Below are 25852 nucleotides of genomic sequence, written 5' to 3'. Positions count from 1 at the left end.
GATACAACTTTTCAGTTTTATTATATCCATAGGTCTTTTCCGAGGAGATTATTCAAGTGGAGAAAATGCCCCCTCTGTTTCATAAGAGTAATGCTACGAAGAATATCTAAAAGTATATTTTGATTTAAAACCCAAAATTGAATTGAGTTACAAAATATTTTTTTATATAATTATACAAATGATATTTTAACTTACATAGTGATTTTAACTATAAAATGCCTCATATTACGTCCGGATGCTTCGTAAAGCCAAGGTTAATGAGAACTTTCTGTGTGACGGAAGCCTGTGTTTCCAAGGAGAGAGCAAGGTAATCGACTGTATCCACCGCAGGGTGCCAGTTCTTGGTAGGTCGCACAGAATGACTTAATTTCTGTAACACAGTAAATAATGTGTAAGGTTATAAAACATGAGAGGGATATCAGCAGGAACGATATTATTGGGATACCATTGTCGAGCAAAGTATGCAATTGGTATACCTTTACTTGGGTTGTACAAAACACAAGCGCCATTCAATACAAATTATGTCATATACAGTAGAGCTAAAAATAAAAACCAAACTCCTTCATTCAGTTTTTCATCCTTCTAGGACTCGTTGGTGAAACAAGGGACAACATACAGCTGGTTCATCCTTCTAATACTCGTTAGTGGTACTAGGGACATCATACAGCTGTTTCATCCTTCTAAGACTCGTTAGTGGTACTAGAGACATCATACAGCTGTTCACATAATCTATTCGTACATATACATATTTTACCATTTTTAACCAACTTTTTTATCATAATGATCTAAATATACAATACGGATGCTTTTAAAAATGACAAATTTTATCTGATTTTAACTTACAAAATAAAACATGTTAGTATATTGTTTGGCCCTAAATGACCCTAGTTGTCGATGGGCCTTAAAACATAAACATACAATCATACAGCTGTTTCATCCTTCTAAGACTCGTTAGTAGTACTAGATACATCATACAGCTGTTTCATCCTTTTATGATGATAAGGGTCCAAAGTATTTATACATATGAGGCAATTAAATTTAGTCCAAAAATGTCAAAATTTAGATGAGTAAGTATATTTGTCTCATAAAGCTATCAGTTGTTTAAGAGGAAACAAGTATTGGAAGTAGTGGAACATACCATATCATTTGGATACCATTACAGGGACATTGCATGCCTTATCGAACTACAGATTAAATTACAAAATCTGATGCCAAGAAATTGACATACCTCAAGCGACTTGAATGAATGGATTTGCTCGAGGCTCATGTAATGTTTGTTATGACAAAACATAAATGTGTTTTTATGGCTAGAACTGTACCTGACAGATTGTTTTTCCCGGTGAGTAGTACACGACACCAAAGCCTATGATAAAGACTGGTATAATTGGCAACAAAGAAACCACCCATCCAGCTCTTCCGGCCCAACTCGGATATACATAGTCCCCGTATGTAGGTGGTACATACAACACAAGGCTTGTTACCATCAAAACCTGTACAGGGAATTAGTCAATATGACAATAAAGCATTCATAGAGAAATACATATATATATATTAATCAACGAGTTTGACATGTGCGGTAAGCAGAACCATATCAAAAAAGCAATTGTATCAAAAAAGCAATAAGGATTTAAAAAAAAAAAAAACAATTCAAAAAAAAATTACACCAAGGTCATATTTTCATGCCAGGGTAAAAATCGTGTATATCTTTTATCTAAAACTTGTCATTAATTCTGTTGATAAGAATTTTTTATTATTATGAACTTTAGATTATTTATTTTTGGGTCACGCTATCACGAAGTCTAAGAATAAGTAACGTCTGTAAACAATAGGTTTAATCGAAAACTTCTCGTTCTACTTCGTTTTATATACTTCGTTACGTAAATATTTAGACTAAAGATACAATGCCTTGATATTCACCAACCGCTTCCTCCATTACTAAGGATCTTCCTTAAGCGCTTATATTAGACTAGTCAAAATAGTTTTTATAGTTTTCAAATCGCAAATTAGTAGTTGACAGTCCGTTGGTATGACTTTCGCAGTATGGTCACCACCATATTGGCTTTCGATCAAAAACAACTTATTTAAAACTTGGAATTCTTAAGGTGTTTTAATTTCTGCAAATGTTTGCATAGAATTAAAAAAAGCAATGCAATAAAATGAATAAAAAATATAGATTTTGAAAAATTTCAACATCATTATGCTTCAAACTTTAAGTAGACCACGATGTATCGATTCGGGGAAAACAAAAAGAAATAAAGATAATGTGTATTAATTCAATCTTTAACATAATGTTAATGAATATTTTTTCTAATTGAATAAGCCTTGTATATACGTATTATTGATAACAAGAACGACTTCTTTAAAACTTGGTATTCTTAAGGTGTTTTAAAAACAAATTTCAAAGCAACTAGTTTAGCGACTCGTTCGAACTATCGACAGTGTACAAAACACGTGTGTTTAGGGAATGTTTTCAATATATTTACACATATACTTACACATAAGAGAAGGGGTGAGAAGAAAGACCAACAAAATTTAATGTAGCCTGGTACCCTCCTGCCGATCATCATTTCTACGTCTCGTGAGAACCGCTCGGCTCCTGGTACAGAAAATATGGAAAAATAAAAACCAATTGCAAGTATGCATAAAATGTTCCCAGTTGTAAGAAGCATTTTTGTTTAAACATTTTGATTGATATTTAATTATGTTTTTTTTTAACGTGTTCGCATATTTTTTTCTATTATATACATACTTATAACTAGTTATTCAAACACAGTAAAAGCAAGTTAAATGTATACATCCAGATATCAACATAGAAGATGGGTCCGTTTGAACCTCAGGTGAAGTCTACCGATATCTTAAAAATAAATTATTTGAAGCAGGCAGTATGAGATTAAAAACATAACGATATACCAGAATAGTTATAGTATTTAAAACAGTATAACATAATTTATTGTAAAACAATAGATTAATAAATACAATCATGGCAAGGATATATTATATTCACAACTAACGTTTCCAAGCCCAAGTTCATGTGTATATCAACCGTCAAGGATTCAACAACATGAAATTCTATACCAGAATACTGATATCAAGGCATACATCATCGGTGGTATAAAACTATTTTTAAAAAGGATATTATGTTAATTAGGTTAGAAGAATATACATATATGTAGTTATAAATAAATATAACGATACAGACATTTTTCTATTTTGCAAGTGCTAGTTTATAAATATAATATTAATTTTTATGATCTATATGGGTTGATTTTACTTACCATATAACCATGATACCGATACACACTCTATCAATGTGAAAAACAACGGGCCAAATACTGCCATATACCAGTCAAACAGCTGAAATATGTATACTCCTGCCTGAAAGTGTAAACCTACCAATAAACAAAAGGGATTTTAAAATTATTATTGTTCATGTCTGTGTGTTAGTTACACAATTTGATGTAATACTACAGTGCAAAGTACAATCAGACATATGCGTTTATACATTATCAAATAATATCTAGGAAAAAAAGCGAAAAGGCATGGCCACTATGTTCTTAATTGCAGTGTTAATTTTTCAATAAATCAAATGTCAACAGTACATAATTGACAGTTTGTATTTAGATTGTCTAGAGGAAAAGATACAGACATGCACATTTGGGGCATGTGTTTTAAAACATTTATCGATTTCAAATTCTGCTTGAGGGTACGGCTTCAAAAACTATTTGAACCTCCTGAAATCGGTAAGGGTTCTGTTTGCCATTCCGGCACGCATGGTCTTTACCGTATCGTTACTTGTTAAGATGTATCGGGGTCGATTTACATTTTGGATACATTTTGCGTTGTTTTCACCGTTTTCGTTTACGTTTCGGTAGTCTCTCCATGTGATTATTTGTTTTTTATATTTTCTTTCTGTTTACATTAGAGTAACAATCTTTATTCTGAGATTTTAAATATCAAGTGTTTATTATACAAATATAGATTCGGGTTATATATCAAAAAATCATTTTCAGCAGTGAAGGATAAAAAAGGAAAGCCTTTCAATGCAATAAAACTTGTTGCGCGACAAAAACATAACAATAAAGAAAATTAATTCAACACAGAGACTGTCTCCGAAAATCGTCATACCTGTGTACAGAATGGTAAACTAAAGACAATTCCGATCATCGATAAACATGCTCTACCGATCATTTGTTTCTTCTTCATGAATAGGAAGGATTCCTCAAAATATACATATGCAGTCTCCGTGATGGTAAACTGCAAAAAGGAACGCATGATAAAAGTCACATCCTTCTACGTTAATTTCTTATGATATAGATATGCAGTTTTCTTTCTTTTTTTAAATCCTTAATCAAGATTACTTTTTTAAATCCTTAATCAAGATTACTTGTAAAACTGTTTCTAACCTTGCTGTTGTATCCCTTACTTCCCCTCGTTTTAGATAGTGTAGTAAATTGGATGCTGTTTATAATACACTGAGGATTATAATATTTCAACAATGACGATAAAATAAATTCATTTCAATATACTTATTTCCTGATTCAATACAGCAAAAAGGTTTTTACCTGACTGTCCAGCCCCAGTGTTATCATGGCGATGAAGAACAACACAGCCCAGAGATTGGGGAGGGGCATCTGTGCTAGAGCCATAGGATAGGCAACAAATCCTAAACCAGGTCCTAAAACATAACAATAGAAAAAATAGAGTATTTTCTCGTTATGTGATCCTCATGCATACCAGATGTTGACAGCGACATAAACGTAAGATTCCAGAGGAAAAAGGAATAGTCAGTAGCATCTACCATACTCTCAAATGAAACTTTTTATTTGCTTATTTACTTTCTCATACTTTCTTACTTTTAGGTTTGGCCTTGCCTTTTTATTGTTAATAAAATATTGCAATGTACGTCAGACCATAGGACACATCGACATTTATCTGAAGGTGGCTGTAAATCAACATACCCGATTTGACCACTTCCGTCAGTGGAACACCCGCCTCATGCGCCATAAATCCAAGTGCAGAAAAAATAACAAACCCACCAAATACACTGGTTCCTTCTCCGGCGATTGCCATTATAAAGGCATCTCTGAGTGTAACAAAACATATATCAGTAAATATGTTAAAAAAGATAAATTCAGACTGCATGTGCGAATGTCACTTGAAAAGCTGAATGACCTGTGACACAACCTGTTGAAAATAGTGTATGTAGGTGTGACTGTGATTTTATCATATAATCGGTCTGTTATTATATTTTTGAATTTGTCATAATGTTGTATACACTTAGGCGTTTTTCATTGAAAAATCATATGGACGGTAACGTTACATCAGGCATTGACATAACAAAATCGTTTTGTCCTGTGCATTTTTAGCATTTAAATTATCTAAATTATATCTTATTTGATAAAAATCTTTAAATCTTGCAAAAAATGAGAAGAAAAAACTTCTAGTGCTCGTTTCATAAATCTTTCAGTACATTAAACATTTGATTTTCTTAACTTTACGCATAAAGTATATTTTGAACTATTGCACGGCTAAAATGACTATTGCACTGACACGTGCGAACTATTAAACATTTGTGACGTTTCGGAATTTAGTCTTGGTCACTCAGATGTCAACACTGCCAGACGACAGTCATGGTGACTTCTAGGCCCACAGGAAAGTCGAGATTTCTGTGATTCTAAGAACGTTTTAGTGATTATGTAATAAAACAAATATATCATGGATGTCACGAGGTACTGGTAATCGACCTATTTCAAATTTTGGTAATCGACCTATTTCAAATTTTCTGGAATATTACACAGACACCCATGATATATATGTATAATATGAAATGGGAAGCTCTATATATCTTACCTGAAACAGTTGTTATTGAATTTGCTGTAGCTTGCCAGTGTGATGTGCAGTCCCCAGCCTGTGCACACGGAATAAAAAACCTGTATAGCGGCCTCCAGCCAAACCTAAACGAGTATGAAATAGGTTGATGGATATGCTTAATATGCTTAATGAAGTGCATAATTGGTGATATTGTAGTGTATCTTGAATCAATATAGAACAGTACGCTCTAATAAGCAAACATCGAAGCTTTGAATATGAAGAATATGTAGGACTAGATATTTTTGAAAATATAATCTTAATGAACACTTTGGAAATTCCTAATATAAAATCATATACTTGCATAAAAAGAATGGCTGGGTTAAAAACTTTTGTTCAACATATGCTCGTCATTATGATATAAAGAATGATTATGAAATTACTGCGTAAAATGGTTAAAAAAAGCTATGTTTCAACGTATGCTAGACATAAGGATGAAAAGGATGATTATGAAAACACTGAGTAAAATGGTAAAAAGGCTATTTTACAGCGTAAAGCTTACCTGTATGTTCAATAGAGACTTGAAGTCTGGTTTGATGAAGAAGATGACACCATCCAAAGAGCCCGGTAACGTAAGGTTATGGACGAGTAAGGTTACAAGAAGTAGGTAAGGGAGCGTGGCGGTGACATACACAACCTGTCATAACAGTTTAAAGGGTATAATGAAACCGAAATGTGACGTCATTGGCAAAAGCAGTTTGATGGTTCTATTATAAGTATTATGATTGCTTATTTTATTAGACAACAATGCTAATACATTATTCAACATTACTTAGATATACATGTTACTAGAGGCTATGTCACTCTCCTTATGTCTGTTTGCAAATTGCTTTGACCAACAAGTCAAGCTTGTCAATTTTTATCAATGACGTCAGAGAAGTTTTTTTAACAATATGAAATGAACAGATATCCTTGGTGTTCAGTATACCAAATCAAATTATATATTTACTTTTGATATTTCACCAGCTCATATTCAGCTACTTCCCGGGCCTTTGGTAATATTTCTACTACGGATAATGACTCCCTATGTGACATATGCTATCCTTTGTGAATAAAGGAACAGAAACGTAGTGTATCCTGATAGTTATCTAGTTGCTATACATGAAAAACATCAATGTGTCAAAAATGATATAACGGAAACAAGCACATTTTAGTTTTATTAACAATTAACTATTGTAAGTACATTTCATGTCAATTTCTGTTCTATTAGCTCGACAATGTATACGCAAAAACTTATTGGTAGATAATTATGTTCTTATAGTCATATCAACCGGATGAAGAAGTTTGCTAAAACTTATCTTGAAATGATGAGGACGGGTGTCAAGGTGACACTAACAGCAATGGTCAGATGAGAACGGGTGTCAAGGGGACATCATCAGCAAGGGTCATATGAAGACGGATGTCTAGGTGACACTAACAACAAGGCTCATTTGAGGACTGCTGTATAGGTGACATTGACAGCCAGGGTAATATTAGGACGGGCGTCAAGGTGACACTAACAACAAGGGTCATTTTAGGACTGCTGTCAAGGTGACATTGACAGTCAGGGTCATATGAGGACGGGCGCCAGGGTGACACTGACAACAAGGGTCATTTGAGGACTGCTGTCAAGGTGACATTAACAACAAGTGTCATTTAAGGACTGCTCTCAAGGTGACACTGATAGCCAGGGTCATATGAGGACAGGCGTCAAGATGGAACCAAATAAAAGAAAAAGACATATAGCAGAGCAGAGAGGAAAGAAAGGATCTGAATACAGAACAGAAAGGAAAATACAGGGAAAAATGGGGAAATAGGGGAAAATGGGATAGGATAAGGATCCCAGATATCATTGAGCTCAAAGATGTATTTATCAAAGAGAAATTGTGAAGCAAATTGAATTATCAGGAACAAAGTCAGAAGTAAAAAGACACGAAAGAAGCTTAGACGATGAGAGGACCAAGAAAATTGGTCGTCCGTCGTAAATTACAGACACGTCCCTGTAAAGTGGCTATGTTGCTCTACCTTTCCTGTCGACTTGATGCCCTTAATAACACACAAGTATATTACAACCCATGCCATGGCTACACATAATACTAAATTTCCATTGAGCGAACCGATGTGTTCCAGTCCAGCGGATATGTCTAGCACCTTGTATCTACAATATATATATATATATATACAATTTAAAAAGGACTCACACTCAATGTCTTTACTCGATTCTTAAAATTATCAAATGAATATATTCACGCACATTTTCTTGCGATTGGGGCTACATTTATTTCTTGATTTTAATCATAAATCTCGTTGAAATGTATCACAAACGGCAACCTGCCGAGAAAAGCAGTTCAAAATAATTTTACATTATGATTAATTTTTGTGCTGGCACGTAAACGCAGCGTACCTGTAATCCGTGAACGTCATTTAAACCAAACATTCACTTTTAAAGTACAAAGACGATATGATAACTTAAAAGAGCAGAAATCACATCAACATAAACGGACGAATAACACATTTAAATGTAAAGATTAGCTGCTTTGTCTTATACAAATGTATATGACATATGACATAACATGTTCCTCCATAAATAAACAAAAAATCAAAATCTGGTATATTGAAATAAATCTAAAATGACGCCATATGCTTACGTATGTAAGACATAGAGTGTGACGTTAGAACGCCACAAAGGCTAAACAGCATGGGTGCTGACTTATTGTTTTTGACAGATGCAATCAAAGGCAATTCTCTGCGATTTTGGAGCCAAAAAAGAATACATTTTCGACAAATTAAACTTCTGTTTCATTTATCTATCCTATTTGTCAATTATGGTCATTTCATATGCTGCATTTGTTATCTTATAAAAAATATGGACAAATACGACATTACGAAAATGTCCTGATAACACTCACTGCCAGAATTCCTCCTCCGCACTGTGACCTTTCATCGCCCCTAATGTCTCATTCGTCAGACTCGAGTTGACCTTTGACATGAACTGGTCGTTAATATTACTGATGTTGTATTGCATTGTATAGTTATCCAGGCCTTGACCTGTAGAGTTTGGACTATACGTGGTAGAAAGGTTTGTCATCAGTTGCTGTTGTTTGTTGTCCGCAAAACTGAAGCAGTAAGGCGTGTTCCATTCGTTTCCACACGTACTCCAGGGTAGCGGGGATTGGAAAGAGTAGTACATGTAATTAAATACCCAAGCCAGCAGCATGATGTAGTAGCACAATCCGGGCAGAACCATGATTTGTATACCTAAACCCATTCCTAGGTACAGAATGAATAAAGCATTAATAGGCTCCTCTGTGATGAAATGTTACATTTTAAGTGTATCATGTGAATCGATATCTACAGCAAAACAACTGAATTTCTGTTAAAAGAAATATAATGTTTGACTTGATAAAATTCCTCATGTTATTCACTCCATACTCGTTTATCAGTATGATAAGCAAAACTTCCAATATTTAGTCAAGGTTTTTTTGGTTTTTTTTATTCTGATTAAGCAACTAGATTTTCTTCCTTAATTGGGACATTTTTAAAGTGTCATTTTCGTGAATTTAGCGCCATAAACCAAAAATTAGCAGGCAAAATATCATTTCAGGAAGTGAGGTCCTTCATTCATGAAAGTCTTATGGTGTTACCTTTGATTAGTGGACAATAACTCCAAACATCTCGGTAAGACTTCCCGGAAAACTGTCCTAGAGAAACTTCCAAGAAATATAACGGAGCAACCATGAAGAATAGCGTCAGGACATACGGTATCAGGAAAGCTCCTACAAATCAACATTATATAAATGATAAAGCCATTCTTTAAAGATAAACTCATTGAAATGTCAAAATTTCATGTATTTATTTTATCTTATGTTTATTTAATTATTTCATTTAATAATTACACAAAGAACGAGGAATGTACACGGGTTTAATTCTTATCCATCCTTGCAAATCTTAAAGACGGTATACATTTCAGTCGCATGAAAATTTATTTTATTAACCTTATAATATATTTTTTTTACATAATGTTCCTTTTATACACAGTTTATATATGTAATATAAATATCAATTTATCAACAATAAGAACACGGTACTTCGCTGAAAATTGAAAGTAGTCAAAGTAGATAAGGTAACGTACCTCCGCCATTTTTCATACAGACATACGGAAACCTCCAGATGTTACCAAATCCTACGAGAAAACCGAGAATTGTTAAGATATAGTCCAACTTCCGGCCCCATTCTTCTTTCTTAGTATTTCCTTGCTTTTCTTTATGCATTCCTGATCTTTCGGCACCGTTTGAATGGTTACAATCCATATTTGATATCGGTTAGAACGAGTCTGATAAATTCACCTGCCCGGCAGGAGACAAGTTTATGAAGGTTATGCGTGGTCATGCTTTCCCTCTTTGTGTTAAACGTCCTCGTTGCCGTCAGAGGTCATACGTAAAGTAGCATTTAACATCGAAGTATATGCCCTGATTTTTTATAAAATCATCTTATAATAGATTCATGATACGACCAATAATGTCAGGGGACATGCTACTGAATGTTTGATACTTGCTAAGGGACAACTATATAGGAGAATAATCTTGAATTTTAAACACGAATAAATATCTAATTTGCACAAAGCTACGTCATATGATATGATTAGACTTGTAGTTTCTTATAACTTTTATCACTAATAATTTGCTGTAGAAACAGTTACTTCTTTAGAGTTATTTTGTGGTAGGATGCAAATACAAACCTGGAAATCTTCAATCTGTTATACATACAACTGTCTATAGCGCCCAATAGGAACATTTGTTGGATCGGATTTTACTTTATGATGTATAATACTTATTTTGTTATGATCTTGAAATGCAAATTATCCTATAGTTATCATACTTTTAAGACAACTGTTCATATTAAAAAGGACATTTTAAAGACAAGCTGTTTAACTGGAGAGTATCGATCCTTTTTTTTAGAAATATGCATCTCTTACCCTGAATCAGCGGTTGGACTTTTTTTCTGAAAAGTCTTCTTGTCATGTCAAGAGTTTTTGATAGTGTCTAATGAGAGTATTTTTATGTTTGAAATTCCTCCTTGAATGCCATAATTGTTCATTATTTAGAGGACTATCGACTTTCAATTCCGAAAGTATCGTTTCGGTTATTAGAAGATGGAAATAACATCCGGTTTCTGAGAAAACTGTTTATCGGCATAACAAGGTTTTATGTCAAACCATTGCTCATATTGTGTGCTAAAGGCAACATGGCAAGGCTATATCGTCTAATATATATGATACAAATGAGCTATTGGGTCCCTCTGAAACATGCAACTTTAGTATATTTTGTTGAAATTTACAAACAGCTTAACAAATAACAGGAGGCAGCAAGACTCATGGTTAGTCATGATATAAACAAACAATTAATCAAGTAACTTCTGCTAAATAAACCATATTATAGGCTTGTAACATATCGCTGGATTTGTTATGTATATGACCTTTAAACTAGAAACATTGAAAAGCTGTCTCCATACAACATTCGTCAGATTGCAGTTATTGACAATATGAATACAATCCTGTTTATAGATCAAGATAAACAGTGGTCATGTAACCACCAATCGAGATTATCGTCGATTTAATGGGATCCAATAACATCAAAGGCAAAGATACAGTTATACTGAAATACATTGTACACCGAAATATATATATGTTAATATAACATTTCTGCATTTCTAATTTCAATGTTTTTCTTTTTATATTAGATTGTAGAAAAATATAGATTGTAATACAAAGGTAAAAAATGTGAGATCATATTAGGGAAAAATATTAATATCATCCACATCGGATGTCAAGTATTAGATATTGGAAACTCGCATGGGCTGCGAACACAATCTATGGGATTTTAAGGAAGAGTGAATTGAAGCGCAAATGTCATTGATAAATGGTGTAGAATATACATTGCTATTGTAAATTAATTCAAGTGAGTATTATATCTTAACTGTCGTAAAAATCAGAAATATCCTAAGTGAAGCAAATAATTAAAAAGTGCAAAAAAAACCAAAAAAATATTAATTCCTTATTCCCAAATGGTGGAATGGCAAAGCGAGTCCTAATGAATAATAACAAAACTGAAATCATACATCTTTTTTTCATGACGGGGCCAGCATAGAACATTTATCTGATAAAGCTTTAACTTGAAATGACTGTTGTTCATGTGCAGCTTGCTTTCCTGATTTAGAGCAATTAACAGATACCAAAACTACAATGGGAAACATTGACAGAAAGAAGACACAAACAAAAGCGTACTGTGTAAAATGTTACACTTTTACTCGCGAACATATATATCATAGACCCATTTATCAATGACAATTAAACAAACTGATATCAATCTAGGGAACATATAATGTTTTGTTCGCCATTTAGTTTCCCTTTTACCTTCAAAGAATATGATAAATGCAATTCTTTAATTGCTTACATTGCAATTCTTTTACAGTTGAAAAGACCTACTGCAAAACCACGACAAACAAGTATCTGATGTTTTAGGGAAGTTAATATCCTCAACTCAAAAATAATGTTATGAATTTAAACTAGGTCTTATAAAATGCTCATTTATCTTATTCCCCTAGTTGTAATTGTGGACATCATCTGAACATTTCTTTTCGTTAATTTCTTTGAATGTCCATTCTTTATTAATAAAAGAAGAACACTTCCTACAAAATAAACGGTCATCTACACAATATATATGCAACTGTTATACTCAACGGGCACACAATATATCGACAGAGTTGATACAAATGTACTTGAAAAGACATCAGAATTTCCCTTTCAACGTCTTACTTAAGAAAATATGAAACATATTATTCAGGTTGGTAAGGACAGTAAAACGCTCTGTTATCTTCCTCAGACTTAAATGACCAGTATAGCGTGTGTACTCTAAGATTATAATTGTGTACGAATTGGTAACAATAAGTCTGCGAGATGGTAACAATAAGTCTGAGAGATGGTAACAATAAGTCTAAGAGATGGTAACAATAAGTCTGCGAGATGGTAACAATAAGTCTGCGAGATGGTAACAATTGTGTGTGAGATGGTAACAATAAGTCTGAGAGATGGTAACAATAAGTCTGAGAGATGGTAACAATTGTGTGTGAGATGGTAACAATAAGTCTGAGAGATGGTAACAATAAGTCTGAGAGATGGTAACAATAAGTCTGCGAGATTGTAACAATAAGTCTGCGAGATGATAACAATAAGTCTGAGAGATGGTAACAATTGTGTATGAGATGATAACAATAAGTCTGAGAGATGGTAACAATTGTGTATGAGATGGTAACAATAAGTCTGAGATATGGTAACAATAAGTCTAAGAGATGGTAACAATAAGTCTAAGAGATGGTAACATTAAGTTTAAGAGATGGTAACAATAAGTCTAAGAGATGGTAACAATAAGTCTGAGAGATGGTAACAACAGTGTGTATGATATGGTAACAATAAGTCTGAGATATGGTAACAATAAGTCTAAGAGATGGTAACAATAAGTCTAAGAGATGGTAACATTAAGTTTAAGAGATGGTAGCAATAAGTCTAAGAGATGGTAACAATAAGTCTGAGAGATGGTAACAACAGTGTGTATGATATGGTTACAATAAGTCTGAGAGATTGTAACAATAAGTCTGCGAGATTGTAACAACAGTGTGTATGAAATGGTAACAATAAGTCTGAGAGATGGTAACAATAAGTGTGTATGAGATGGTAACAACAGTGTGTATGAGATGGTACCAACAGTGTGTATGAGATGGTACCAACAGTGTGTATTAGATGGTAGCAACAGTGTGTATGAGATGGTAACAACAGTGTGTATGAGATGGTAACAATAAGTCTGAGAGATGCTTACAATAAGTCTGAGAGATGCTAACAATAAGTCTGAGAGATGCTAACAACAGTGTGTGTGAGATGGTAACAATAAGTCTGCGAGAGGGTAACAACAGTGTGTATGAGATGGTAACAATAAGTCTGAGAGATGGTAACAACAGTGTGTATGAGATGGTAACAATAAGTCTGAGAGATGGTAACAATAAGTCTGAGATATGTTAACAATAAGTCTGAGAGATGGTAACATAAGTCTGAGAGATGGTAACAGTAAGTCTGCGAGATGGTAACAATAAGTCTGCGAGATGGTAACAATAATTCTGCGAGATGGTAACAACAGTGTGTGTGAGATGGTAACAATAAGTCTGCGAGATGGTAACAATAAGTCTGCGAGATGGTAACAATAAGTCTGAGAGATTGTTACAACAAGTCTGCGAGATGGTAACAATAAGTCGGAGCGATGGTAACAATAAGTCTGAGAGATGGTACAGTAACAACAGTGTGTATGAGATGGTAACAATAAGTCTGAGATATGTTAACAATAAGTCTGAGAGATGGTAACACGAATTGAATATCAAATAACGTATGTTTAGATAAAGTAAATTACGATTAGCTAAAGACATTTTTAGAACAGCTTTCCCAGTGAAATAAACATGTAGGGTCATATGAAGACGATGACCAAAGAAGATGTGGTCAATCATTGGTCACTTCATAATCTGGAAATCCAACCCATCCTCATTAAATGGTAACGTTCATACCGATTTTACTGCCATAATTCAAAATGAACATGAAGCAGAAAGCAGTAAGTGCCAACTTTGACTATTTTGTCTTTTTTGTTGTATTTGTTTTATTTTTCAAAGGTGTTCATACCGCGTAAAGTACATAGTATACAATTATACTCAGAAATAATAATCATTATTACAGTATCATAAAATTGCAGAAATCTAACACACATACACACACCTTACTCCATCTGTTGATGGATTTACCAAATATTACTTTTACACTGTATTTAAAGAAAGGAAGCAAGCAGAAAAGAAAACGTTAAGCAAAGAGAAAAATCGTAATGATAAAGAAAAAATAAAGACTATTTTGTCTTGGTCAGAGGACATTACTGTCCTTGTATTGGTGAAAGAAAACAATTAAGCAAACAATGTTTATCACGATAGAGACTTCACTTAGTTACAGGTAATTGGAAATGAAAATTTAGTTGGACAAACAAGAAAGAAAATTATATAGCCTACCTATTTCATATATATTTCCTATACTTTCACTGCTTATTGTTATTTTATAAATGCCCCGTATATTGTTAGTCTATATTTATTCACGAATTGAATATTACATAGCGTATGTTTAAATTAAATAAATGACGATTAGCTAAAGACAATTCTAGAACAGTTTTCCCTGAAATTACAGTTATCTTTCTTGCAATGTATGAAATATACATACATTTATGTTTTAGGAGTGGAAAATCTTCCATCTTACATAAAATATTATCATGTTTAATGTTAAAATCAACACACTGTTTGACTGAAACATAATAAAAGAAGTGACATTAAATTTGATCTTCACTAATTTGTCATTTATCTAGCATAGTATTTTGGATTTGATATATATGGTATGAGAACAGGTAGAAGGGAGACAACCATGAACGGATTGGATGATTCTTTTATACTATGAAATATGATAGCAGTACATGTCAACTTATACAGTTATATAAATATATAGAATATATCTAATTGTGTCGTCCCTAATACAAATTTATTTTACGAGTGGGGCTAATATTTTGATATTTTTCACAAGTGCAAGATATCAAGATTAAAGCCACACGAGTGAAATATATTTGGTATTACTGAAGATACTGTTAGCTATACTTTTATTACACTTTTATAGTAGAATGTACTTGGTCAGCTTTTATTTTTCTCGATTGTCGTTTGTAAGCAGTTTTTGATTGGTCAAATAAAGAAGTGATATTTTTCATGATCACTTTTATAGAATGAATAATTTTCGATATTTCACTTGGTAAAAATGCCATAAGATAATCTGTCCCAGTGAAATAATCATTAAAAAAATGAATAAAGATTAGTATGATATTAGTAAATATTAACAAAACTACTATTTTTCCAATTACGAAAGTAGAATATTACAATGTGCCTATCACAATGAAGAGACAATGATAGTCCTCAATCTTTGAATGAAATAAAAATGAGAGTAACATCCTGTAAAATGATATGATTTCCTACAAAGTTTGAAACATGCAAACCTCCTAAATGTGTGATTTGTTCATATCTAAGACCCATGAAATGACATTCAATTCAAGCTTAAAATTGTATGATGGGGATAACACTTCTTCATTTTATTTCATATATCCAGCAAATCTTATATGAACACTTATATAATACACAACAATGTAAAAAATGGACATTTTTTCCCAGTTTCCAATAGATTTTATTTTTGAGAAACACAAACAGTTACAAAAGTGTCCTCATACAAGAGGGCTCTCACTCGTCATGCTTCATTCATTCATTCATTCATTCATTCATTCATTCATTTATTCCGGATATTCTTTATTATAACTAAATTTAAGCAACAATAGTACTAGTGCCAAATGGTTGGGGAGCCCCCTACCTAACAAAGTACTGGTATATAATCAGGCGTTTACTTCCTAAACTGTTACACTTCCAATCTGTCAGAACGCATGCAATTATATTTACGATAAAAATGGACAAAATGACAAAAAAGGCGTTACATTTTGCGTTTGTTTTTTTGTTGTTTTTTTTCATCATAATTATTATCTTTAACTACTGTTTTCATTGTATTGATTTTTCAGGTGCACAGTAGCACTAGTAGGTGTATATTTTATGTATATAAACGCTTATTGAAAGTGAAATTGTCAGTGCAATGTAAAAAGCCTTCATTTGCCACTTTTGTTTCAAATCAGTTATTGCCGCGTCGTAAAAATTCTAATATACCGCATTTATAATAATGTTCCTTCCGCAATTCTGCTCTATATCCTTTTTAATGTACTTCTAAGCTTTAGCTTTTAGTTCTGCTATCAGTATATTGTGAGGGTATGAAGTACCTATTGAATGAAGTGTCTAAAGCGTTTTAGAGTGTTGACGCGCCGCAAAATCAGACACAAAGCCAGTGACATAACAAGTTTACAGAGATGATAAGCAGAATTCATTTTTTACGCTTTCAGGGAGAAAATGAAACAAAGAAACATTGAGACATCATGAAACATTGAAATTTCATCAGCTGCCAAAATGATATGATCTGAACTCTTGGCTGTAGATCATATGATGACGTAACAATTCGGAAGGATTCGTCCTCAAATGGGATTACTGTGACACCATAAACGCTAGAATTGTTAAAGGTTAGAGAGAAAATCTATCTGCCTTGATAATAGAAAATCGGTGGAGTTCCGAGAAACTGCCTTATCGACATGACGATTAAGCCACAATAGGGCCAACCTATGTAGTGCTTGACCTTTTAACAGAATTCGCGAGCTACAGGATTAGGTGAGTATCCTCTTCGCGTACCATTTGAATATCCAAGTCCTTTAATAACTTCCAAGGTTATGAGTGTCGCATTGTAGAGGAAGACTGAATGTGTTCTTGAATGTCGTTAACCGACCTTATAAAAAAAAAAAATCGATTGGATTCATGATGCCTAACAAGAAGGTTCAAGAGACATATCCAATTACAAATACACGTAGGCGATTCATTTTGGTATCTAATTGTTAGGTGCGGCCCATCCCATATTGCCTACAAGGATGTTGTTCTATTCCGTCTTTTTGTGGTGTCGGTTTTCACAGAACAAATTAGAATAGCTGCTGGAAGCATATATATATATGCCTTGTGTATCATTACAGGTTGGAATTTTGAGAAGATTAACCAATTGTTTTCAAGGAGATGTTGGGAGAGAGATTAATTATATATGTGTTAGTCTCTGGTCAAGGATTCCCGTATTTGTGTTTTCTGCATGAAAACATAAATGTTTATCTGTGTCGATTTCTGTTTCCGGAAGCCTGACGTTATGTAGTGTGTTAATGTGTTTGAATAAGATATTGTTTAATCTAAGGCATATTGGGGTAGAATGAGTAAAATTGATTAAATTAAAGAGCCAGATAGTACATTTTGCTCATCTATAGATCGGTATTGAGACCATAAAGTATAGGATTTCAGTAAATCTAGACAATGGTATCTACTTGGTTATATCATAAATCGGATGTAATTAATGAAACGTAACACAAATGTCACATAGATAATATTACATTTAAACAATATGAAGTTTACTAACAAAGGTTATTCTGTTTATGTTATTGTTTCATGACGATTCTAAACATAGCGCTTCGCGTAGAAGTTTAAATAACCAGATATGCAGTTTTTTTGTTTTATGATATATTGTATATGCCATATGAATACCGTGAAATAAACAGATGCAGGAGGAAACCATCCATGTTTTCTTATGATAGATTTCAGTGTTGGATCAGGCGCTCAGTGATAACGTGATGCGTTCTAGCTCTGTTCCTATCTGACTTATTTCAGAAGTAGACTTTTCAATACGCACGCTAACATTCTATGTCTGATTCATCATTTTAAGGTTGACACCAAATTATGTAAACTCCGTTTTACATGTATGGCATGAAGTCCTGAATGGTCTTTCTCAATAAACTATCTATACACACTGCAAACGTTTATGAGGTTGATTCTAAATCAGGCTAGTGAGAGATGACATCTATGTTTCCCTGGACACAGCAGGGTCATTACTCTATGTGATTTAAATCACTCTTAGTAATTTGAAATACAAAAATAAGAAAATAAATCTCATTTTGACAGACATATCTTTTGGCAATAAACTGATGGCGTATGAAGATATATTCTTTCAACGTTATATGTTGTGCTTGGCGGATCTGTGGGAGCTGTTAAGGCACTAGAGTCGGCACTTATAAATCACTCAACCGGGATTAAACTACCATTTACCGATTTTACACCAAGGGGATCACTTGTTTTAAACATGACAGATTTAGAACAACGGATTACGTGTTGTAATGATATAATATAAGATAATCCATATTAAATAAATGACAATTTTATCATCGGAGAATGAGTAGAGGGTTCGAATCAGAATTGATCAAAGATTTATCAGTTACGAAAGTGTCCGAAAGCGCACATTTGTTTCATGGTTGTATGTGATAATGTTAACTTATTTTTCGTGGTGACTTAATTTGGTGTTTTTATGCTAACGCGGCAAAATAGTTTCCTGATTTACAGCCATAAAAGGCCCACGATACCTGTAATTGAAACTATTTTGCGGAGATTAATTTTCGCCAATTTCAATTGCCCGCGAAATACGTGAAAATTATTATCGCGAAAAAAACATTCGGTTTATAGTACGCCTTATATGTTATCGCGTATATTTCAGTGCACAAAACATGAAAAATGTGAAAGTATATTTCTTAAAGGTCAAAAGACCATTTGTATTTATTATTAAAGAATGGAAATAGACATCCATTATCAAATGTAGCGCTTACTTGTCAATATCGTTTTGTATTCCACTATTTTTAGCATTTAATTTATACCTTTTCTGCTTTCGTGTTGACCATGCTTTAGTCTAGAATTGCCGGTTTTTGTCGAGATGTTCTTGTGAACAAGGACACATATTCATACAATGCAAAGTCCTGTTGACACAAGGACGTTCACGACGAAATTAAGTTTGAAGATCTTTTTACTATTGTTGAATGTTATCACAATTTGAATATTTTTCCACTGAAATGGCGTATACATGTTCACATGCATAGCGTAACTTATTCTCTCTTTTTGAAATCCTTAGACAGCTAATGTACTTAGATTCTCCGACCTTACGGCGACGCTTTTATTAAATTATTTTCGGGCATTGAACAAAAGTCCATATCCCTTGATATTGCTGGTACTTGTTACTATTATAGAAGTGATGAGCCCGTCATAAACATCCCTTCTAAGCTTAATTGATGCTTTGGTGTAAAATGACAGCTTGTCAGTTTTAAATGCTTAAATGTCTGCGAGAAATCCTGTCTATATTGTTCAATTGGTCGATTAGTTCAGTTAGGACAGGCCATCAGAATCTGTCTGTTGATAATCTGGACATCGATTCAACGTTATAATAATTTAGTCTGGTCATCACCTTTAAAAAGACCACATATCATTGTGAGTGATGTATAAAGAGGGAATTCTTTTTGATAGAAATTAAATCGAAGTTTCCCAATTAATGTTATAGTAATCACTTTTTATGTATTGATCGAGTTTAAGTCAATTTTTTACGTAAAAATAAATTCAACAATAGTAAAGACATATTTGAGCGTACAGAGGATACACAAGATTTCATATCCTTTATATACAAATTGAGAATTAGGAACCGTAGATCTTTGATGAATTAAAGCTCCTCATAAAACTGTTTCAAAATTTCTCTCTGAAAATATTGTCTATGTTTAATTTTATTTCAATGTTATTAGTTTTTGGTTTCCAGACACTTTCTCAGATTTGGTGATGGGGCATAGATTTTGAACTGTCCATCTCTATTATATGAAATACATTTTCTTTAGTATAATTAGTGATGAAATTTATGTTTCATAGCACTGCAGTAGACAGTCAATACATTGTTGCCTTCGACAAGTGCAGTCACAATGTCCTTGCAGAGCAAACTTTGGCAAGCGGACATGAATACAAAATGGCTTTTAAATGTTAAAGCAGCTTATCACCAAAACCTAGATATGACCGATTTTATCTTTCGACGTAAAATTAGAAGACAGATATTCAAATATATATAGATAACACATTTAATGAATTTAAACACAGATTCAGTATATGATAGTATTATTGATAACAACCTGTAACAATACCCAATACCTTTTTCGTCTTATTAGATTAGGCAGTGATACAAGGGCAGCAACACGGTGGAAACTAAGACATGCTAGAATACAGAATGGTCGGTGCACTTACATATTTACCTCGTATTTAAAAATATATATATTTTTAAGATATTGGTTAATAAGAATAACGTGGGTTTATTCTGTACCATTGTCAGCATCACCAGATTGTATGCGGACAAGAAGGACAACGGCAGGTCTGGAAGGCTTTAACTCCCAGATCATACGACCTAGTAATCTGAATGATCAAAGATAATCCACAGGTTTTTTTGTTGTTGTTTTTGTTAAATTGTTTTGCTTGAGAGGTAATTTACTAGCTTTATCAAAACTTTAAAATGTAAGTAGGAAAACGCTAATTTGTGAACATGTCTAAAACTTGATTGACATTGAGATGGCCATTGGTAAGAATGACCGACTTGACAACATGTATATCACAATAGTGTACGGAGTCTAACAAAGTATAGCTATCCGACAACCTTGCAATGTATGTGGCATGCTTAACAGGTGTTCGTTTTCTGGCGTCGTCCAAGCTGTGAATTAATTAGTAAACGATGTCTGGGAATTGATTTCGTTTATCTTGGTCTGGAACACGCTTGGTACTCCATCGGAAGTCAAAACATATCTGTTCTATCATTGAGAAACGTTCAATCTTAAAGGGACATCAGATGGAGAATAATGGAGTAGACTGGAGGTAGAATACATGTCTTTGATTACTGGGCTAGTTCCCGTGAAACACTTATACGATAATGTTCCGCTGACAGGTCATTTTCTACGAGAACACAGCAGCCTTCCTGACATACCTTGACGGAGGAGGCGGGTACCGTAAGATATATCTATATCGTCGGACAGGCAATATGTTATCTTGTTGCCAGTACAGACGCATTTTCTAAATGACGGATGATTTAGGCTTCTGAAGTCAGTCACAGTTGTAATCAAAGGGAAAACCTTATTGAAACCGCTGTTGTGCCGTGTTTGACTTTTGTCTAGATCGTATATTTATATCTATGTATACAGTTTTGGTCGTTAATTGGAGTTTGTTGGTTCCTTTAAGGCCACACGTCTCCCTCCCACCACCTCCTATAAACATGGATGTGTCAAGAATGATTCTAACATAAGGGTACAAACCGATATATTATTGCTACACCGCCGAAGGTCCATGCACTGCTTGTCATGAAACTGCATAAAATGACGCCTGTGTTACCAAAAGTATTCAATTAAATCCATCAATTGAATTAATAATAACCACAACTTCCTAATAAGGATATATCATTAGATCGAACGTTACATACCAAACATAGGGCAAAAGTTCAAAAGAATTTATTCGGCATGAAATTTATCATTTATTCACTTAAAATTTTAAAGACAAAAGAAGAAGCCAAACATTTTAATTTATAATGAAAGGTGCTGATATCTTGTGTATTGTTTGTACAATCTTACAGAGTGAAACAATTTGATATGATAAACATAATCTACAAGTTGTGATTATTATCAATCGATCATGATTATTCTTTGTCGGTAAGGAGACGCAGTTCAGTGTTTTTCTGCTTAAATAAGGTTATCATGTTTTTATTTTCATTTTAAAATACATGAGAGTTATAATTCAATAAAACAATATATTTAGTTAACTGTAAAAAGAGCAGAATCCATGATTTCAAAATCAATATCCAAATACTGAACAGCTCTGTTTCCTTGTTGTTCATTTCTCTCTCTCTCTCTCTCTCTCTCTCTCTCTCTCTCTCTCTCTCTCTCTCTCTCTCTCTCTCTCTCTCTCTCTCTCTCTCTCTCTCTCTCTCTGCAGCTATTCCGATTGCGTGGGTTGTTAAATATGTCGTCTAAACCGCTGTGTTCAATATCTAATAACACATCGGTGAAGTCCATGTGACCTAAACAAACAAAACAAATTACATCTTTTGAAGAAAAGTTCAAATGTCACGAAAGACGAGACTGCTCCGATGGTCAATATAAGTAACGGTAGTCAGACGACGGGGCAGATATATTGCTTTTTCTTTTGTCATGAATGTTATCAATCGCTCGGACATGATGAAGGCGTTTTCCACCACGTTAGTTTCGTACAAAGACGACATCCCCCTGTGTAACTAATGAAGACGAGGATGGTCACTGGAGGCAGTGCCACCTGTCTAATGTCTGCGAATTCAGCAGTTTACTTCCAAATACGGCTGGCGTACCAATAAAAACCGATTATACGAACCTTGGTGTTCTGGGTTGAACAGTAAAATTGTAATGAAATTTGACTACCATAGACATCGTGTCATAATATCTTTTGGCACGCTGTAGACATGGAAATATGTTTTTTATAGACCTAAATACAGGTATGGTTACCCGTTTGGTATTTTGCTTTTGAAGGTCGTACATATGACTTTTATAGTTTATATTGGCATGAAGGTTTATCACATATTCCAAACAGAATTACTTTTTAGAGGCTGAAACTCTTAAATTTCCTCGAACGATACATCATATCCATGCCCTTGAGCGTAGTAAAGCCCCATCACTTCCTTACGTTATCCTTGTGTGGAGCAATAGTCCTTTTACGTGAGGTAGCTTAGGCCTTTTGTTGGTTTTAACCCGGCCAGACCATATGCAAATCGGGTCGCTGGTCCCCGATAAATACTAGCGTGATGCAGTTACTGATTTCGTTGGTTAAGGAAAATGTAATCGGGATGGGTTGCGTGGTACTTTGCGTGACAGATACTTTGGCACGTCATATGTTTTGAGTAGTTTATATTTTATGTTATGTATCGATGTTGACAAAAATTCCTTGTTTTCATTAACGGTCAGTATTTCGGACGTGTCCGTGTGGCACAAATAATATTCTGATTTTGTTGACGGTCCTTGAGGACATGCAAATATACGTAATTTGTGTATTAAATGTCAGAAGGTCATCAATGGCAAACGATGAAGGGATAACCATAGACTCCAAATAGAAATCAAAGACCAAAACATCTTAATTACATGTCTATCAACACAGTCATAATGTTTGGGTTTCTTCACATTATAATCTCATTTGAAAATGTTGCATTTCCTTGTGTAATATGAAGCCAGATGTATTCGATTCTTCTTGATACGCGTAAGGTTACGTTGTCGGGAATATTTTTTCCATTTAGGGACTGTGACTTAACCTGGGTAAACCTAGACTTGTTTGACGGGTGTCGATGTAGCAGAAGACGTTTATTCCTTCGGAACACCTGGTCCTATTCTCCTTGTTTCTTAAGTGTCCCAAATCTATATTTTTGTTCGTGGTTTGCCTTCATCTTGTCGACTTTGATTTAGAATTACGATTTGTCGGTATTTCCTTATGTGTGTTTGGGTTTTATTGTTGTTTTTTATTTTATTCGGATAGGTCCTCGATTACGTCGAACGAATCAAAAGGATTGAATAGTCAAACAAACATATCAAGCGTAAACTCATAGCATTAGAAATTAACTTGGCTCAATCGTTTTCCTTCACCAAACATAAGCAACATTAAATGTAAGGCCAACTATGCTTGGAACAGCTGAAATATAACCGATATCATTTTTTTCAGAAAGCAACTTCAGCTCGATGCGTTTTTTTAAATAAATTATCCTCTTCCCGGACAATACCAGTCAGTATTCTCTTCAAATAGTTCAGCATCGAGTCATATTTCAAAGATAGCATCAGACGCAACTCATGATTTATCACGAATGAAATGGAGGAAGCTAGTTTTCAAATAAATAGTCATTTTCACCGAATGATGAATCAATATTTTCTGCACTGGATGATTTTTCGTCCGTTATTTACCTAAATTGCCCAACAGGATTTGGGCAAGGTCGACCGATAAATCAGGGTTGTGACAAGGTCTCGTTACAAATTTAAGGTACCATTACAAATATAAGGTATCATTTGAAATGCAAGGTACCATTAGCACTATAAGGCGATGATGACGTATGCCAATGTTGCGTTATGTAGCAGTAAATGATATTTATCGACAGTCATCAACATACTACACATAATAGAATCAAATATCAATGCTTTAAAGAATCATGATAAATTGTCATACGTATCATAATTAAGTACTCTGTAATAAATTTGAAGAATCAATGCTTGTTTATCATATTGAATACCGTCTTCCCCCTTTCCTAGTCAATGAAAGTTTAATTCAACAGGTTTTTTTCATTTTATACCATTCTTGACCTAATAATATATGATCGGTCTGATGAACTGTCTTTAAAAGTGCATAATTATCATTAAAACATCCTCGTTTTGGTTGATAAGTAATATGATTGCGTCTTTTGTTTGTTTGTTTGTTTTTTGTTTTTTGTTTGTTTTTTTTTTTGTTGTTTTTTGTCTTTTATCTTCTGAGTAAGCTTTACTATCTAATAAAAAAACAACATTATATCTTGTATTTCTTAGAAAAATCTATAACATTTGCTCGCTTGGAATGTCCTCATAAGTTAGATTTAATCCTTAAGATTTGCCAGACTGGACAATGTTAGTCTCCGTATTGTATGGAGTCTACCTGCAGGTCTGATATTGGGATGTCAGTGGATTTGCCGCTATTTGACTAAGCAACAAAAGTAATATGGTGTACCAAGTGTAAAATTGGCTACCTTTTCTGTTCCTTGGAGTATATTAATCATGCTGTTGTCACAACTTGTACTTTAAAGTCCGCATCAGTTCCGCGCTCTCACAACATACCACAACCTTCCAAAACACACTCACCACAACCTTGCATACAGTGTGTACCGCCAATAAACGGCCATAGCTGTTGATAGGGGAATAAACAATACAAATCTATTAACTTGTTGCCGATGACATTATTTTCATTTCAACAATCGGTTAATCAAATAGCAAAATCATGTAACATTTGACTGTAAATGGCATTTGTGAGACACTTAATATTTAATTTTGACTAACAGAAACATAACAAGAAATTTGTAAAATTTCTGAAAGGTATTCGAATGAATAGACATTGATAACTTCCGAAAGACAGAAATGAACTTTCAAATTCAGCAAATTGGTAAAGATAGCTGGTAGCTTTCATTTCAGGCGGCTATCAATCACAGACGACAGCTACATGTATATTTACATACATTGTATAACAAAAGACAAAGGATAAAGGTAAAGACAAAATGGTGATTGTTGAAGCGTTTATAGTGATTCCTGGTCCTTCGAAGTAGGCCTTAATTATCGCCATTATCCTTGAACAACTTTCCCATTACAATCACTTAAGTCGTTACGATAGATACTGGAACAAAGACGCTAAACATCTAGGC

General features: G+C 33.8%; 2 protein-coding genes across 2 annotated transcripts; both read right to left on the bottom strand.

Moving 5' to 3' along the window:
* LOC117343585 (sodium- and chloride-dependent creatine transporter 1-like) lies at window positions 1–7929 on the bottom strand. Its single transcript, XM_033906018.1, has 10 exons — window positions 7873–7929; window positions 6371–6505; window positions 5851–5954; window positions 4959–5083; window positions 4563–4675; window positions 4126–4254; window positions 3276–3375; window positions 2496–2596; window positions 1320–1490; window positions 1–370 (listed from the first exon to the last, which is right to left on the bottom strand). The coding sequence occupies exons 1-10, from the start codon at window positions 7927–7929 to the stop codon at window positions 221–223; spliced, it is 1185 nt and encodes a 394-aa protein (XP_033761909.1). The 3' UTR covers window positions 1–220.
* On the bottom strand, window positions 7665–10194 carry LOC117322379 (sodium- and chloride-dependent creatine transporter 1-like). Its single transcript, XM_033877249.1, has 3 exons — window positions 9980–10194; window positions 9492–9623; window positions 7665–9117 (listed from the first exon to the last, which is right to left on the bottom strand). Exons 1-3 carry the CDS (start codon window positions 10155–10157, stop codon window positions 8753–8755), a joined length of 675 nt encoding a protein of 224 aa, XP_033733140.1. The 5' UTR covers window positions 10158–10194; the 3' UTR covers window positions 7665–8752.
* Between the last annotated feature and the right edge of the window lie 15658 nt (window positions 10195–25852).

Source organism: Pecten maximus, chromosome 2, assembly GCF_902652985.1.
Source record: "Pecten maximus chromosome 2, xPecMax1.1, whole genome shotgun sequence".
Lineage (NCBI taxonomy): Eukaryota > Metazoa > Mollusca > Bivalvia > Pectinida > Pectinidae > Pecten > Pecten maximus.
This window is presented reverse-complemented; position numbering and strand designations above follow the sequence as displayed.